Raw genomic sequence first — 17,354 nt, 5'->3', positions numbered from 1 at the left:
TTACGCTTGGTCACAACTGGCACTGCTCCTGCCTCCCCGTGGCAGGGCCGGAAACCTTGGCAGAAAAGCTCATCTGCCAAGGGCGAAAAAGGAGGAAATGTGTTTCCACCCCTAGAGCCGACAAGCTATCGGCCAGAGAATGATACTGATTTTGACATCATACAACCAAAGAAGTTGAAAACTAATTCACCTACAACAGAGTTTCCTGCATTTCTAATTACGCACGCACTTTCAGACCAACCTGTCAGCAAGTTATCTCCTTTCCTCATCCAGAAAAACCTGGAGAGTATTGCTGGATCTCCTAAGACTGTTAAAAGGCTACAATCTGGAGACCTACTATTGGAAACAGCAAACCATAGACATTCGGAGAAACGTTTACAACTGACAAATTTTGCAGGTATACCAGTAAGTGTATCTCCGCATAAAACACTAAATACATCTAAAGGTGTGATATCTAGCAGGGATCTGTTGAATGTGACGGAGGACGAAATAACTCAAGAACTTCATGATCAAAATGTTATTGCGGCTAAAAGAATCATGATAAAAAAAAAAAAAAAAAGATAACCTTACACCCACTAGGAATATTATCCTTACATTTCATTCCCCAAACCTACCATCATCAGTGAAAGCGGGTTATCTTCTTTGCCGTATTCGTCCATACATACCCAATCCTTCGAGATGTTACAAGCGCCAAAAGTATGGCCACTCTCAAATGACTTGCAGAGGAAACCAAGTATGTCCCAACTGTGGATGTTTTGATCATACACAATCTGAATGTTTGGCGACAGAAAAGACTTGCCCCAACTGCAAAGGCAACCATCCTGCATACTCAAAAACGTGTGACAGATGGAAGGCGGAGAAAAAAAATTCTTAAATATAAGGTTGAGAACAAGGTAACCTATCAAGAAGCGAGAAAAATAATTGCTCCTTCTATGGCCAAACGTACCTATGCTAATATTGCACAAAAACGACAAACAGTGTCCACCCAAATTAATCTCACAGTCTCCTTAAACATATCAATCTCCGACTGGGCTCGATCTGTCCTCTCTCAGCAACAGTCCAGGGTCCCTAAGCAATCAGATCAGGCAAGTAACACACCTCTTACAGTACCGGTGACATGTCCTTCCCCACCCGTGATTGCTACTGCATCACATAGTAAAAGTTGCATACAAAAGTTTCAAAAAAAATAATACTCAAGACACCTCCATGTATACTAATTACTCATCCAACCAGGAAAATCCGATGTTAGAAATATATGTGGAGGAAGGAATGGACAGTCAGATACAGCTCCTTGTTGTCATCTCAAGTAATGGCTTATATTTTACAGTGCAATTTTAGAGGACTTCTTGGTAATATCGACGATATTCATTATCTTATTCTCCAGTGGGTTTCTGCTTGCACGAAACCTATTTAACTTCCAAAATTTCCACTTCCATAAAGAACTACCCTATATATCGAAAGATCACAATACATGAAATGCTGCCCGTGGTGGTGTGGCCATCTTGATAAACTCGCAGATCGCAGCAAAGCAAATTGTTCTTCAAACAGAAATTGAAGCTGTCGCTGTACGTTTCATTACTCAGATTGCGATAACACTAATTTCAATCTATCTTCCACCAAATCATACCTTCTCTTACCAAGATCTGTAAAACCTTCTACTGCAGTTACCTTCCCCTATCTGTCTGTTGGGGGATTTCAGTTTTCACCGCCCTTTATGGGGATCTTCCAAATTAGATACACTTGACCGACTGATTGAAACTTTTCTAGATATTGCCTATCTACCATATTGCCAATCTTACCATTCTTAATACAGGTGAACCTACAATTGCCAACTGGACAAACTTCTGCAATTGACCTCTCAATATGCTCCCCTGTACTCTTTCCAGTCATGGAATGAATGATCCCTTGGGCAGCGATCATTTCCAAATTATTTGTAATATGCTCACTGCACAACCACCATTAGCCGAACCCTGCCGGAAATGGAAATTTTCTCGTGCCAACTGTGCGAAATTTCAGTCAGCAATTAAAGTGAATGAGGATATATCACATCCAAATTGTTATCAGGCTGCTAAAAACTCAATTCCATTGACGAATGGCCCCGAGTGCCAAGCGAGTGATCAAAGCGAATTTAAAAAGTGAACTTCAAAGCGACTTCTCCAGAATCAGCAGATTACTGAGAATTTAAGTCTTTATTTACAAAATTATTTCATTTCTGCTCTTCTGAATAAAGAAGCAAGCTCTTCAAAAAAGAAAGGAAAGGTACCTTTCTTCTTGTATATTGAACTAATTTATATAACAGACTAACCACTAACCTCTGATCGCTTGGTCACTGGTGGCACCGCTCCTGCCTCCACGTGGCGGGGCCGGTAACCTGGGGGAAAAGTTATCCTCCGGGGCAAAAAGGAGCAATCATGGATTTCGACAATTATCCCGCACTTGAGCCTAAACGCTCAACTCATGACCTGATTGAAACCGAACATGACGTATCACAAACCAAAAGACAACGTAGAAATGAGAATCAGCAGGAATTCCCAACATTCCTTATATTCCATTCTCTCTCATCCAAGCCTATGAGTGCCCTTTCACCATTTCTAATTCAGAAATGTTTAGAAAGCGTAGCTGGTTCACCGAAAATGGTGAAAAGACTCCGATCCGGGGATCTACTAATTGAAACAGCGAAATATCAGCATTCTCAGGCTCTACTAAAATTATCAAATTTTGGAGGAATACCTATACAGGTCACCCCTCATGCTACACTAAATAGTTCCAAAGGAGTAATAGCTGAGTGGGACTTGATGAATGTCGCTGAAAATGAGATAATCGAAGAACTAAAAGAGCAAAAAGTCGTCCAGGCTAAACGAATAATGATTAAAAAGGACGGTGAACTTGTTCCAACTAGAAACATTATTTTAACGTTCGATACACCTACCTTACCATCATGTGTGAAAGCCGGATACCTAAACTGCCGAGTACGTCCGTACATTCCCAACCCAATCAGATGTTTTAAATGTCAGAAATTTGGACATTCGCAAACAGTATGTCGAGGGGACACTACTTGCCCGAACTGCGGCTCCAAAGATCATGCACAAACTGACTGCACTGCAGAAAAGCCACAATGCCCTAACTGCAAAGGCCAACATCCAGCGTATTCAAAAAATTGCGAACTCTGGAGAGTAGGCAAAAAGATTCAGAAGTACAAAGTCGAACAAAAGGTCACCTATCAGGAAGCTAGGAAGCAAGTTATGCTTGATATGCCAAAAATTACATATGCTGCAGCAACCAAAAACTATCAGTCAACAGCAACACAAACGGCAGTAACAGTACCACCATCCATTTCAATTGCTGATTGGGCTCGATCAGTGCTATCATCCCCACAGCAGTCACCTACAGAACAATCTAAAGCAACTTCTGCTAGCAATACCCCGCTAACAGTTCCACCAACCGCTTCTGATACCCTACCAGAAACTGCAAAATCAAAAGCATCACCCCCAAACAGTTCAAACCAAACATGCTCAACAAATATGGATATAGATTCTGGTACCCTACAGAATGAACCAATACTAGACCTACATGCAGAAGATGATATGGAAATTGGACGCCCCACTTTTCCAAAAAAAGAAAAGATCAAACTAGATCGAGGCAAACAGGTAGGACACAAAAAACAGACAGAACCATACACAATTTCTAAAACTAAATAATGCACAGCATTATACAATGGAACTGTAGAGGTCTACGAAGCAATATTTTTGATATTTATGAACTAATCAAACAACACAGTCCAGTTATCCTATGCCTGCAAGAAACCAATCTAACCCCACAAGTGACTCCAGTGATCAAAAACTATAGTATATATCAACAGGACAGAAACAATAATTCAACAAGAGGAGGTGTAGCCATAATTGTCGACAACAAGGTTCCTACAAAACAGATCCCGCTGCAGACCACATTAGAGGCTGTAGCAGTACGAATTGATCTGAATGTTATGTTAACAGTAGTCTCACTGTACCTTTCCCCAAACAAAGAATTCACTGTGAAAGAGCTGGAGGAACTTATAAGGCAGTTTCCATCGCCTTTTATTCTGCTAGGAGATTTCAATGGGCACCACCCTATGTGGGGATCACCCCAGATAAACAAAAGAGGAAAACTCATTGAAACAATTATTAATAACCAGAATCTCACATTATTAAATACTGGTGCTGACACCTATATTCACTTTCCAACCGGAGTATCTACTGCCATAGACTTATCAATATGTTCCCCAAAATTGTTCCCAATCATTCAGTGGTCAGTCTCAAATAACCCACTGAGCAGCGACCATTACCCGATTATTTGCAAATTGCAAACAAATAGAACCTCACATATAATCAGTCCCATAAAATGGAAATTCTCCAAAGCAGATTGGAACAAGTTCACCAATGCAATTTCCTTTGATGATCAAGTTATTAAAAACCAGCCTATTGATGATGTTACCGATCATATTACTACACAGATAATAACAGCTGCAACCAGTGCCATACCCAAAGTCACAATCGGTCCACATAGACATGCCAATATTTGGTGGAATCGTGATTGTCGAGATGCTAAAAAAGAACGGAATAAGGCATGGAATCTCTTTCGCAAGCATCCAACAACCGAGAACCTAATTAATTTTAAGAAACTCAAAGCCAAGGCACGTTACGTGCAGAAAAAAGCAAAAAAAGACTCTTGGATCCGGTTTGCTTCTACCATCACTAAAAATACTGAAAGTAGAAAAATATGGAATAAAATAAAGAAACTAAATGGAAAATACCTCCCAGAAAAAACGCCTATTCTAAGTTGGAAGGGTAAAGAGTTTTCTTCTTCAGTGGACATTGCAAATGTCCTGGCTGAATGCTTTTCTCAAATATCAGCCACGGCAGCATACGAGCCTGCCTTCAAACAGCATAAAGCCAACGCAGAAAAGAATAAACTGAACTTTCATACAACGGCATCTCTCTCATATAACAGACCTTTTACATTACTGGAACTAGAGAGCTCCCTAAACCGATCAGCGAATACTGCACCAGGGCCTGATGGAATATACTACATGATGCTTAAACATCTAAACAATCAAGCTGTGAATTCACTACTGGCATATTTCAACCGGCTATTCTCAGAAGGTTACTTCCCTCTTTCTTGGCGCCACTCAATCGTCCTAGCCTTTCCTAAACCTGGAAAGGATCAGTCAGAACCACAAAACTATCGACCAATATGTCTCAGCAGTTGCCTTGGTAAGATAATGGAAAAAATGATTCATGCTCGATTAGTCTGGTTTCTAGAATCTTATTCGGTAATGGACAAAAATCAATATGGCTTTAGGAAAAATCGATCAACTCTAGATCTTATGATCAAGGCAGAATCCAACATACGGAATGCTTTCATCCGTAGAGAACATCTCGTCATGGTCTGCCTGGACATTGAAAAAGCCTTTGATACAACCTGGCGTTATGGCATACTTCAACATCTCTATGCCACAGGACTTCGGGGCCAGCTACCACTAATCATACAGAGCTTTCTCCAAAATAGAACATTTCAGGTGCGTTATTGCAATACACTATCCCAAAAGCTTGTTCAGGAAGAAGGGGTCCCACAAGGATCAGTTCTTAGTGCAACACTCTTTGCAGTTATGCTGAACAATGCAACAGATAATATTCCGCGTAATGTCGACACTTATCTTTACGCAGACGACCTTACTATATCCTGTCATTCACTAAATATGTGCTCCATTGAACGCCAACTGCAACTCTCAATAAACAAAATAGAGTCATGGGCATCCCACAATGGCTATCGCCTATCCAGAACAAAAACCACTGCTATTCACTTTTGTAAAAAGCGACAGCTTCATCCAGATCCTGAGCTAAGGTTAGGAGCTCAACTAATACCACTTAGCAACAATATCCGGTTCTTGGGTTTAGTACTGGACACTAAACTTACCTTTCAGGCACATATAATGCAAATGAGAACTCAGTGCATGAGAAAGATGAATATTCTCAAAGTTATCTCTTCTATGACATGGGGAGCCGATCGCTTCACACTCTTACACTTATATCGTACTTTAATAAGATCTCGACTAGATTATGGAGCCCCAGTCTATGACTCTGCGCGTAAGACAGTACTAGCCCGGCTCAATCCAGTCCAGCATAGTGCTCTGAGAATTGCTTTAGGAGCCTTTAAGACCCCCCCAGTGCAAAGTTTGTATATAGACGCCAATGAACCACCACTACATCTTAGGAGAAAAGTATTGCTCCTTAACTATGTAGCCAAACTACGTAGTCTCCCTTCTCACCCCATCTGGACATATCTGTTTGAACCTCAGTGGGAAAATTTGTATAAAAATAAACCCAATGAAAACAAACCTGCTGGTATCCGGCTACAAGAGCTAACCAAAAATTGGAACATCTGTCTAGGAAACATCTCTCAAGCTGCAGATGTATTACAAGCACCATGGACAATGTATATACCTCTTTGCGACAACTATTTTCTACAGTGGGGAAAACACTCCCTATCAAATCACAATCTTAGACAGTTACATGCGGACCATGCATTGACCAATGCTCACAGTCTTCATATATACACAGACGGATCCAAGACTGATATATCCGTGGGAGCTGCAGCAATCAGTCCTACATCCACTGTTTCTGTACAATTACCGTGTGAATGCAGTGTATTTACTGCCGAATTATATGCAATCAAAATGGCTCTAAATCTCCTTAATGATCTTTTAAATATCCAGGTCATAATATACACAGACTCTTTAAGTGCAATGAATGCCCTACAGGAAAATCGACAAATTTCCCATCCACTTCTCACACAAATCAGATCACAGTTATATCACCTCAATAAAAATAAGCTGACTGTCACTCTCTGCTGGATACCCAGCCACGTCGGAATTCCAGGAAACGAGCGTGCAGACGAAGCAGCAAAACACCCTGCTTGCTCTGATCCCATCCCAATTCCTTTTTCTGATTACAAGCCAATCATACGGAGGATATGTACAGAGATGTGGTCTGAAAAGTGGCATAATCAGATATCAAACAAACTTCTTGAAATAAAACAAAACCCACAGCTATGGAGATCTAGTTCCCGATTAACCAGGCACGAAGAGGTCGTCCTTGCAAGAGCACGAATTGGTCATACGCACCTAACGCACCTTTTTTTACTGCTAGGAGAAGAGCCTCCTCTCTGCTCGCACTGTAGTTCTATTCTTACAGTGAAACATATCATTATTGAATGTGCACACTATGGTTCAGCTAGAATTGAATGTTTCAGATCTTTAATCAACTCACAAAAACCCTTGCAACTAGATAATATACTTGGAGATGACGCCAATCTATCAGAACTGTTTAAATACTTAAAAATGATAAACGTATACAGTCATTTCTAGAACAATTCCTTTCACATATAGACCAACAATCTAAAGTTATAGGCGCATTTTGGCCATAGCAGCCCTTGCGCCAATAAACCCCACTTCAACAACAACAACAACCATTGACGAATCGCGTGGCCTGGCGTCATTTTAACTACTGGTGTAATGATGAATGCACGAAAACAAAAAGGGGAAAAAAAATAAAGCGTTGAAATTATTCAGTCGATCCCCAACCACAGCTAATCTCATCAACTATAAGAAACTAAGGGCAAGAGCGCGTCTCATTCAAAAACAAGCCAAGAAGGACTCCTGTACTCGGTTTGGGTCCACTGTAAATAGAAACACTGACTGCAAATTAATATGGAAGAAAATTAGACAGCTTTCTGGAAAGTTTCCGACCATCCATTCAACAATCCTTTCCTGGAATGGGCAAGAACTCTCTGCTCCTCTGACTAAAGCAAATGCCTTTGATATCTGCATTCCCTTGACTTGAGAGGCCACTTACCATATTTCATACAGAACTTCCTTCAGCATGGGTCCTTTCGAGTTTGATACTGACAAATCCTCCCCCAAATATATATACAAGAAGAGTGGTCCCACCGGGCTCTGTGCTACCTTATTCGCAATAAGAATAAATCAGTGAGTAAAATATTCCCCACACTGTGAATTCGTACCTCCATACCGATGATCTCACTGTTTCTTGCAGTTCGCAAAACATGATCTTCATTGAGCGGCAGCTCCATATTTCTATTAATAACATTCTGCTATGGATGGCACAGAATGGGTATCACCTCTCTTGTTAAAAATCTAAAGTAGTTCACTTTTGTAACAAACGGAAGATGCATCCAGATCCAGGACTACACTTAACAAATCATCCTGTCTCAGTTGAGAACAGCATTCGTCTCCTTAGTCTAATTTTCGATAGTAAACTGAACATCATGGAATACGTTAAACATCTAATGACGTCTTGCCAGAAAAACATGAACAAACTCAAAGTAATTTCTTCAACATCATGGGGTGCAGCTCGGTACAAGTTACTTCATTTGTATAGAGCCCTAATCAGATCTCGCTTTGATTATGGTGCCCTAGTGTATGATTCTGCTAGGGAGAGCGTGCTAACGCGACTTGCCCCAATTCAACATTCTCCCCTGAGGATTGTTATGGGCGCTTATAGAATTTTACCAGTTTAAAGTCTTTACATTGAAGCTGATGATCATCCCATAAATCTTAGGAGAAATATATTACTTCTCATCTATACAACTAAAATTCAAAGTCTACCTACCCACCCCATTAAACTGATACTTAATGAACCTCAGTTCATATGTACTACAGAAATAAACCCAGGGCAGTTCAGCCTACTGCTATCAGAGTTCAGACACTATCACAAACTTGGAATATTCATCCTGATAAAGTCCTTCAAGATCCAAAAGTTCCAGATCCCCCATGGTCCACTGTTAAAACATCCTGTGACAGTTATTTCCTAAATTGGGGTAAGCATTCTCTTGCAGCTGTCAACGTACAACAGCTCTATACTGCCCACACACAAAATTATCTGAATTTTACAAATCTATATAGTGATGGGTCAAAATCTGAAAGTGGAGTAGGTGCTGCAGTCGTCTTCCCTCATAAAATCTTCTCCGTATCACTTCCCACTGAATGCAGCAGCTATACTGCTGAATTATGTGCCATCAGACTTGCAATAGAAAATATTCTCCATCTGTCCATCCAAAAGAGCATGATATACAGAGACTCTCCGAGTGCGCTTATAGCTTTGCAAAACATCTCTTCTAATACACATCCTATAATAAGGTTCATTAAATCCACTCCGATGCATATCCAAGAGATCCAGTGAGTGGTCATCTTTTGCTGGATCCCAGGCCATGCTGAGATACTAGGAAATGAATGTGCGGACCATGCCGCTAAACATCCATCCAACAGAAAATTATCACAGTAGTATGTTCCATATCTTGACTACAAATATCATATACGGGAAATATGTAGAAAATTGTGATGTAGAAAAAAGAAATTCAATGGCAAGTCCAAACACATAATAAACTCCAGGAAATAAAATCTGAACTGCAGTCATGGACCTCTAGCTTCCATGTAAACAGAAGGGAGGAAGTAATCTTAACCAGAGCGAGAATTGGCCATAGTCAACTTACCCATCTTTATCTCTTCACAAATGATCCTCTGCAATGCATACAGTGCAACTCTCCTCTTACAATGAAACATATTCTTGTTGAGTGTACTTTGTACACCACTGCTCGCCAAATCTCATTTAGCTTTCTGTCAAACTTTAAAGAACTCCTGCCTCTCAACCATATCACAGGTAATGATGACAATCTTCAGGAGTTTTTCCACTTTATGAAAAAGATAAAATTATATGACCGTTTTTGAGTAATGTCATAGCTGTCACAATGCACAAGTAACACGCATACTGTGGATAGATGCAATATGGCCTAGGTAGCCCTTGCACCAAAACAACAACAAAAGTAAAAGTGGCTTAAAACAGCAAATGACAACCTACTGGATAAGGCTATGTTCACATGGTTCACTCAAGAACATGCAGGAGGAATGTCTACATTTGGTGAAATTATCAGAAGTCAAGCTGAAAAACTGAAGAAAGAATTCAAAGTGAGTAATGGAAAAAGGAGCATGGAATTTGCCCAGTTGTGATTTCGGATGAAATTCGATCTGCAGAGACCAGGTCTGCTGATGACTATGCATCACAATTAAAAGTTATCATACAAGAAGGCGGCTATGTTCCAGAACAAATTTATAATTGTGACAAAACAGGACTTTGTTATTGAATGCTCCCCAATAAGACATTATAGCTTATAAATCCGATGACAAAAGGCACAGGGCTTTAAAGTGATGAAGGACAGGGTAACATGGCTGCTTTGTGTCAATAAGATCGCACACACTGTGCATAGGAAAGTTGAGGACGGCAAGGCATTTTCACCACAAAAACATGTAGGTGTTAGTATTTTTGTATCATCACAGTATGAATGCCTGGATGACAGCAGAGATTTTCGAGGAATGATTTCATAAACCTTTTGTGCCATCTGTGCATGCTCATTTAAGAAAGAAAAATATGGCCTAAGGCACTTTTGCTGCTGGAAAACCTCTTGCAGAAATCCTCATAAGTCATAACGGTAAAATAAAGGTGAGTTATTTGCAAAAGAATATGACCTCAAAGATCCAACCTTTGGATCTTTGATCAAGGTATTATATCAACCTCCAAGATTTACTACAGGAAAAATTTAATGAAACGAATAATTGATGAGGAAGTATCCATAACAGAATGCCTGAAGCAGCTCATACTAGCTAGTGTTTTTGACTTAGCAGAGAAGGCATGGGGAACCATATAGCCATAACTATGCTCCTAGCATTAGAGTCCACATAAGTATACATGCACATGTTTTTACTCATAGTAACCTTAATACTACCCTTTTTTTTTTTTTTTGTTGCATGAATAATCCACCATCCTTTATTATGCCTGACACCTTGCTTTCCAAGCTGCTGCATGTTCCAGTAGAAGTAGAGCAAGAATCACTTATACCTACCTCTGCCTTGAGGCAACTAATAATCTATTAATCTATTTTCTAAAATATTTTTAAATATTTAAAATTTTAAATAATTTAAAAAAAATTACTTTCAAAATATTAAAAATATTTAGGAAAAATATATTTTTTTATTTATGTGAGAAAGCACCTTGCACTGCTCCTACTCTCCCAGAATCAACTAACAATCAGCCATTCTGATTAATTGTAAATGTGTGTCATATAAATGTCAGTATATGTGCCTTCAGTCTGCTCTCTACCTTATGAGAACTGTCACATATTCGGGAAGTGATGATAATATGGATGAGTGATTCCAATATTTAAAATACACCCATTCATATGGTGTAGAACCTTCATTTGGTATAGGAGCATTAAATAAATTATGAACAGGCACAATTTAACCATGAGGCCCTTGCGCCTGTAAACAAAAGCAACAATATAGTCACATATAACTACTTTAGGTACCATAAATCCTTTTCACATTTTTTTTAAAATCCCATTATTGATAAAAGTTCATTAAAAATAGAATCATCTACTTATATCGATTCTCGTATGAAGTTATTAGAAGTGTTATGCATTATTTGTGCAATAAAGCCTAATATGTAAAATTCGCTATTTCGATAGTGCCGCAACAACTTTAAACCTTAATTTTGAATTTAAGATAAATGCTATTAGCATTTCATTATTTCATTGAAAAATAATTTTATAAAAATTGCAAATAATTTCTTTAGAATTTGATATTTTACTTAAATATGTTTGCTAATTTAGGTATCGTGATAATTACGAACTGAGACAGAGTGTAAAATATATGAAGCGCTATCAAGAAGACGATTACTTCTTTATACTAAATCGTTGCAAATTAGATGATCGTGGAGAGTACATCATCCGTGCAGAGAATAGTTATGGCTTCAGAGAGGAACCTGTATTCCTTAATGTCCAATGTATGTATTTCAAAACATTTTTAACTTTTAAAATGTATTTCTGTTGATTCTATTATATGCTGAATCATTGAATTTGACAAATTCTAAAGATTGTACTTTTGTATAAAACAAAACGTATTTATTCAAAGAAAGTAATAGCATATTGACCCATCTTATGCCATGAGTACTGCTTCAGTGCATCATGGAAGACTTTTGATTAATTTATGCTAGAAAGCTGCAGATATTATTCTCTACTCGTCATTTAAAGTATTTTTATGTTTCACAGACAAAGAGAGACCATCTTGGCCTGTCCTAAGTTTGCTCTTTCAACTTAGGCACCTGTATATAAATCATCTTTATCGTATAGGAATATATACATTATTCCCAGTTGACCAAAGTAATGCTAGGGGATTACAGTTATAAATATAAACAAGTAGGACAGAGAAATTAGATAGAAAACAAGGAGTTATCATTCATTGCATTTACAATACGAATCTATTCCTAAGGCTAGTCAGTTGTTTTTTGTTGGGAGGAAAGTTTGTGAGCACAGGCTTTATAGAAAACTCTACCAGATATAAAGTAAAGTGCAGCCATTATCAACCCACTGCAGGATGGAAGCCTCCTCAACAATTCATGCTGAGGGAAAATAAACCATAATCTGCCACGCTGGTCCAGTGCGGGTTGGCAGATCGACCGTATTCAGCAGTCAGGGGCTTGAACCCCGGTCTACTCAAAGAGCGTGTGCTACTGCACTCCCGCTCCTGCCCACTCGGCTACGGAGGCCGTCTACCAGATATACATATCATAAATGTTTGGATCTGAGATCAATAACACCACCATCGGCAACATAAAGGAAAGACTCCAGTCCTGTATGAAGTGTTTTGACCATGGAGTAATAAGCTTTGCTACCATATTAACCGGAGAGACTGCTTCCACAGGGATGGGGTACAATAAAATAGAAAGGGTGCAAGAATATTTGCTGATGCTATCGATGCAGTGTTAGGTATGTTGGAAAACTGCTAGCCTGGGAGGATACACAGACTAAAAGGTGAAATTAAAGTGGCCACAGGCAGAGGCAGAAGTGATTCTTGCACTGCTTCTATTGGAATGAGCAGCAGCCTGGAAAGCAAGTTCCTGAGGATTTCTAGGACTGCTGGGAATCATATGAAACAAGTAAATACATGGGCTATGTTAAGGTAACTAAGAGTAGGAACAGGTGCATGTATACTTGCATGTACACCAATGCTAGAAGTATAGTTAATAAATTTGATGTGTTTGAAGTGCTAGTCAACACATCAAAGGCAGATATTGTTGGGATATCAGAGACCTGGTGTCACACAGATATAAGCAGTGCAGAATTGGAATTTGGGGAGTACAATGTGTACAGAAAGAATAGGCAGGCAGGGAGGAGGGGTTATGCTGTTATTTAAGAAACACACAAAATCTAAGGAAGTGCATCCAGTTTATACAGGTTGACAATGCAATGTTGGGTCAATGTGGTGTGACATACGCACTGGGAAAGGGAAAATTAGAATAGGTGTGTGTTATGGGCCTAATGAATCTGATGAGTACAATGAGCAGTTGTGCAGGGAAATAGAGTGGGCCAGTAAATCAGAATGTCTTATAATGGGGGATTTTAACTTTCCAGATATTGACTGGAGTTGTGGATTGGTCACTCACACACTAGCAAGACTTTTGTGGATTAATAGGATGACTGTTTTCTACAGCTACATGTTCAAGAGGCAAACAGAGAGAGTAATACTCTTGATCTGAATATCAGCTGTGATTATTCATGCAATAAGAATTTGAAGATAAAGGAACCACTGGGTGATAATGATTAGAGGGAACTGATGTGGGATTTACTTAAAGATGTACCTACCATCAAAGGTAAAGGGAAGGGCTTTTGCTTTCGTAAAGGTGACTACAGTGGTCTCAGACATATTTTAAATTCTATACGGCGGGATCAACTGATGATGTTACCAAAGGTGAATTCTAAATGAGAAGCCTTTTGGGACTTAATCTTGGAGGTTACTAGGCTTTTCATGCCAATTAAGAAATACTGTTTAAAGTTTAGGCCTAAATGGATGTCAGACGAATTACTGGGGCTCGTGGCAGAGAAGAAAAATGCATGGGATGCATATAAATTATCGGGTGACACAGAAGCCTATGGCAGATATAAGCTAGTCTGTAATCAAGTCACAAATCAGGTTAGGCAAGCGAAGGCAGATTACGAGAAATATTTGGCAAAGGATGCAAAGAAAAACAGCACAGAGTTATTTACTTATTAAACTCCAGAAGGAAAGGGATGAGTCACATTGGTCCACTTAACATAGATGGTTTGACTATTGATGATCAGCTAAGTTAGCTGATAAACTGAATGAGTATTTTGCCTCTACATTCACACATGAGGAGTTATTCAAGGAGGGGAATGCCATTATTTAAACTTATCAAACTCTAAAGAGGAACTAAGTGATTTTATAATAACTGAGAGAAAAGTGGAGGAGAAATTGTTGAAGTTAAATATAAGGAAAGCACCTGGGATACATGGGATCTATCCAGTTATAATGAAGGTGGCAGCAAGGGAAGTAAGCAAACCCTTAGCCATAATTATGAGAGCTTTCTTAGAGGCCCGAGTGTCAAGCATTCTGTGACCAAGCGATTTCTATGCATTCCTGAAAGCTTTATCTCCAAAGAGCCTTCAAGTGATAGTTTATATTTTGTTTCAACAACCGTTTTCTTTATTTATTAATTAGTGTAGTTCTTTTGCACTACAAGAAGTAGGCAAAAGCCAAGAAAGGAAACTTACTTTTCTGTTTCTATTTCTAATAGTACTAACTAACTTAGCCGCTTGGTCACCCCCTTTGGCACTACTCCTGCCTCCCCATGGCGGGGCCGAAACCTGGGTGGTAAAACCAATCCCAGGGCCAAAAGGAGCAAAACACGGGCTGTGACAATTTTCCACCAATTAAGAGTGCAAATTCAAATCCTATGGATTTGCACATACAATATAATGATTCATACAATCCAAAGAGACTGAGAACAGATGCTCCCCGAATGGAAAATCCAAGTTTTCTCATTCTGAATTCACTACCTAACCAGTCGCTAAAAGTGAAGTTGGAAATTATCGACCTGTCAGTCTGACTTCAGTAGTAGGGAAAATAATGGAGGCAATGATCAAGGGTGGAATTCAGGATCATTTGGATCGAATTGAAATTCTCAAGGATACTCAGCATAGTTTTGTAAAAGGAAAATCATGTTTAACAAATCTAGTTCGCTATTTCGAAAGGGTCACTCACGAGCTGGATTTAGGGAATAATTTCGACATTGTTTATTTGGATTTCAGCAAAGCTTTTGACTCAGTCCCACATGAGCGGTTGCTTTATAAGCTGGAACAGGTTGGAATCACTGGGAAAATCCTTAGATGGATAGAAGGATGGCTTCAGGGCAGGAGGCAGAGGGTTGTGATAAATGGCTATTCCTCAGATTGGGTTGCTGTAAGAAGTGGGGCTCCCCAAGGATCAGTATTAGGACCACTGTTGGTTTTAATTTTCATAAACGACATTGATGAAGGGATAGAGGGCGTGATGTCTAAATTTGCAGATGATGTTAAAATTGGTAGAGTAGTTAATGATCACTGTCAAGCTGAGCTTCTTCAGAGAGACCTAGATAGACTTCAGGAATGGTCAGAAAAATGGCAGCTGTGCTTTAATCCAACAAAGTGTAAGGTATTACACCTGGGAAACAGTAATCCCAAAAAAACTTATTCACTTGGTGGAGTTCAACTAAACCCAGTACTGGAGGAAAGGGACTTGGGTGTTACGATACTGTCAGACATGAAATTCTCTGAGCATTGTAAACAGGTTGCAAGGAAGGCCCATGGTGTCCTTTCGATGATCTATCGAACTTTTGCAAGTAGAGATAGGAACGTGATAATCCCATTATATAAGGCTTATGTTAGACCACACTTGGAATACTGTGTTCAAGTATGGAGACCGCACCTAAAGAAAGACATTGAGCTTCTTGAAAGCGTGCAAAGAAGGGTAACTCGCCTGGTGAGATCGGCAAAAGGGTGTCCTTATGAAGAAAGACTTCGAATATGTGGGTTGCAAAGTTTGGAAACTAGACACCTTAGAGGAGATTTGATTGAGGTGTTTAAGGCTGTGAGAGGCATCAGTAAAATGAATGAGGACAAAATTTTCAAGATTATAAATGATGCTATAACTAGGGGACATAAATTCAAGTTACGGGGGTAAATGTTTAGATTGGACTGCAGGAAGTTTTATTTTAGCCAGCGAGTTATAAATTACTGGAATAAGTTGCCTTCATGGGTGGTAGAGGCCGACAGTTTGGGGAAATTCAAAGGTCATCTGGATAGTACTTTCGGGTAAGGGAAGCGCATAGGATGATAGGTTTAATTTCCTTTTTATTTATTTATTTTTTTATTTTATTTATTTTTTTTATTTATTAATTATTATTATTTAGTTATTTATTTTATTTATTTATTTTTTTATTTTATTTATTTTTTATTTATTAATTATTATTATTTAGTTATTTATTTTATTTATTTATTTATTTATTTATATTGTTTTTATCATTGTTTTGTTCGAATTTTTTTTTTTTTTTTTGGCTGGTGCAGCATAAGCCATAGGCTTTCTTGCACCATGCGGCCGTTACTAATACTAAATAATCTTTCGCCATTCCTTATTCAAAAATGTCTTGGGAGCATAGCTGGCTCCCCGAAAGTGGTACAACGACTGAAATCTGGCCACCTGCTTGTTGAGACCACCAACTCCAATCACACTGAATCTCTATTCAGACTCACCTTATTTGGTGGACTTCCAGTTATGCTGTCCCCATATGCCACACTTAATTCGTCCAGAGGCATTATTTCTGAATGGGACCTAATGATTGTCTCAGTAGAAGAAATTGTTCAGGAACTGCAGGATCAGAAAGTCACACAGGCAAAACGAATTATGGTGAAACAAAGATGGCAAACTTCTTCCATCTCGCAGCATAATACTGATATTCAGCTCACCCAACTTATATTCATCAGTAAAAGCAGGGTATTTGCATTGCTGCATTTGCCCATATATTCTGAACCCAATAAGATGTTACAAGTGTCAGAAATTCGGACACTCACAAACAGTTTGTCGAGGTGACTCCTCATGTCCTCCAGCGCCTCCGTAGCCAGGTGGGAAGGAGCTGCAGTGCATAGCACATGCTTCTTGATTAGACCGGGGTTCGAGCCCGTCACCACCAAATACGGAGGATGCGGAAAGGTCAGGGAATGACCACCGCATATCCCGGAGCAATATGGCCTTAGTTGCTAATGCTCCTAAAAACCAAATAACTAACTAACTAACTAACTAACTCCTCATGTCCTAACTGTGGTTCAAAAGATCATTCCGGCCCCGGGTGCCAAGCGTTCCGTGACCAAGTGATTTTTGTGCGTTCCAAAAAGCGTTATATCCAAAGAGCCTTTGAACA

At 39.2% G+C, this 17,354-nt stretch overlaps 1 protein-coding gene across 1 annotated transcript in view; it reads left to right on the top strand.

The window, feature by feature from the left end:
* Positions 1 to 17,354, top strand: part of LOC150087120 (twitchin-like) — a 3,511,780-nt gene that overhangs the window by 3,250,994 nt on the left and 243,432 nt on the right. Inside the window, 1 exon segment of the mRNA XM_090372971.1 lies at positions 11,716 to 11,888. Coding sequence (XP_090229097.1) covers positions 11,716 to 11,888 — 173 coding nt within the window.

This window comes from Mastigoproctus giganteus, chromosome 4, assembly GCF_048544385.1.
Source record: "Mastigoproctus giganteus isolate SK-2022 chromosome 4, ASM4854438v1, whole genome shotgun sequence".
Classification (NCBI taxonomy): Eukaryota; Metazoa; Arthropoda; class Arachnida; order Uropygi; family Thelyphonidae; genus Mastigoproctus; species Mastigoproctus giganteus.
This window is presented reverse-complemented; position numbering and strand designations above follow the sequence as displayed.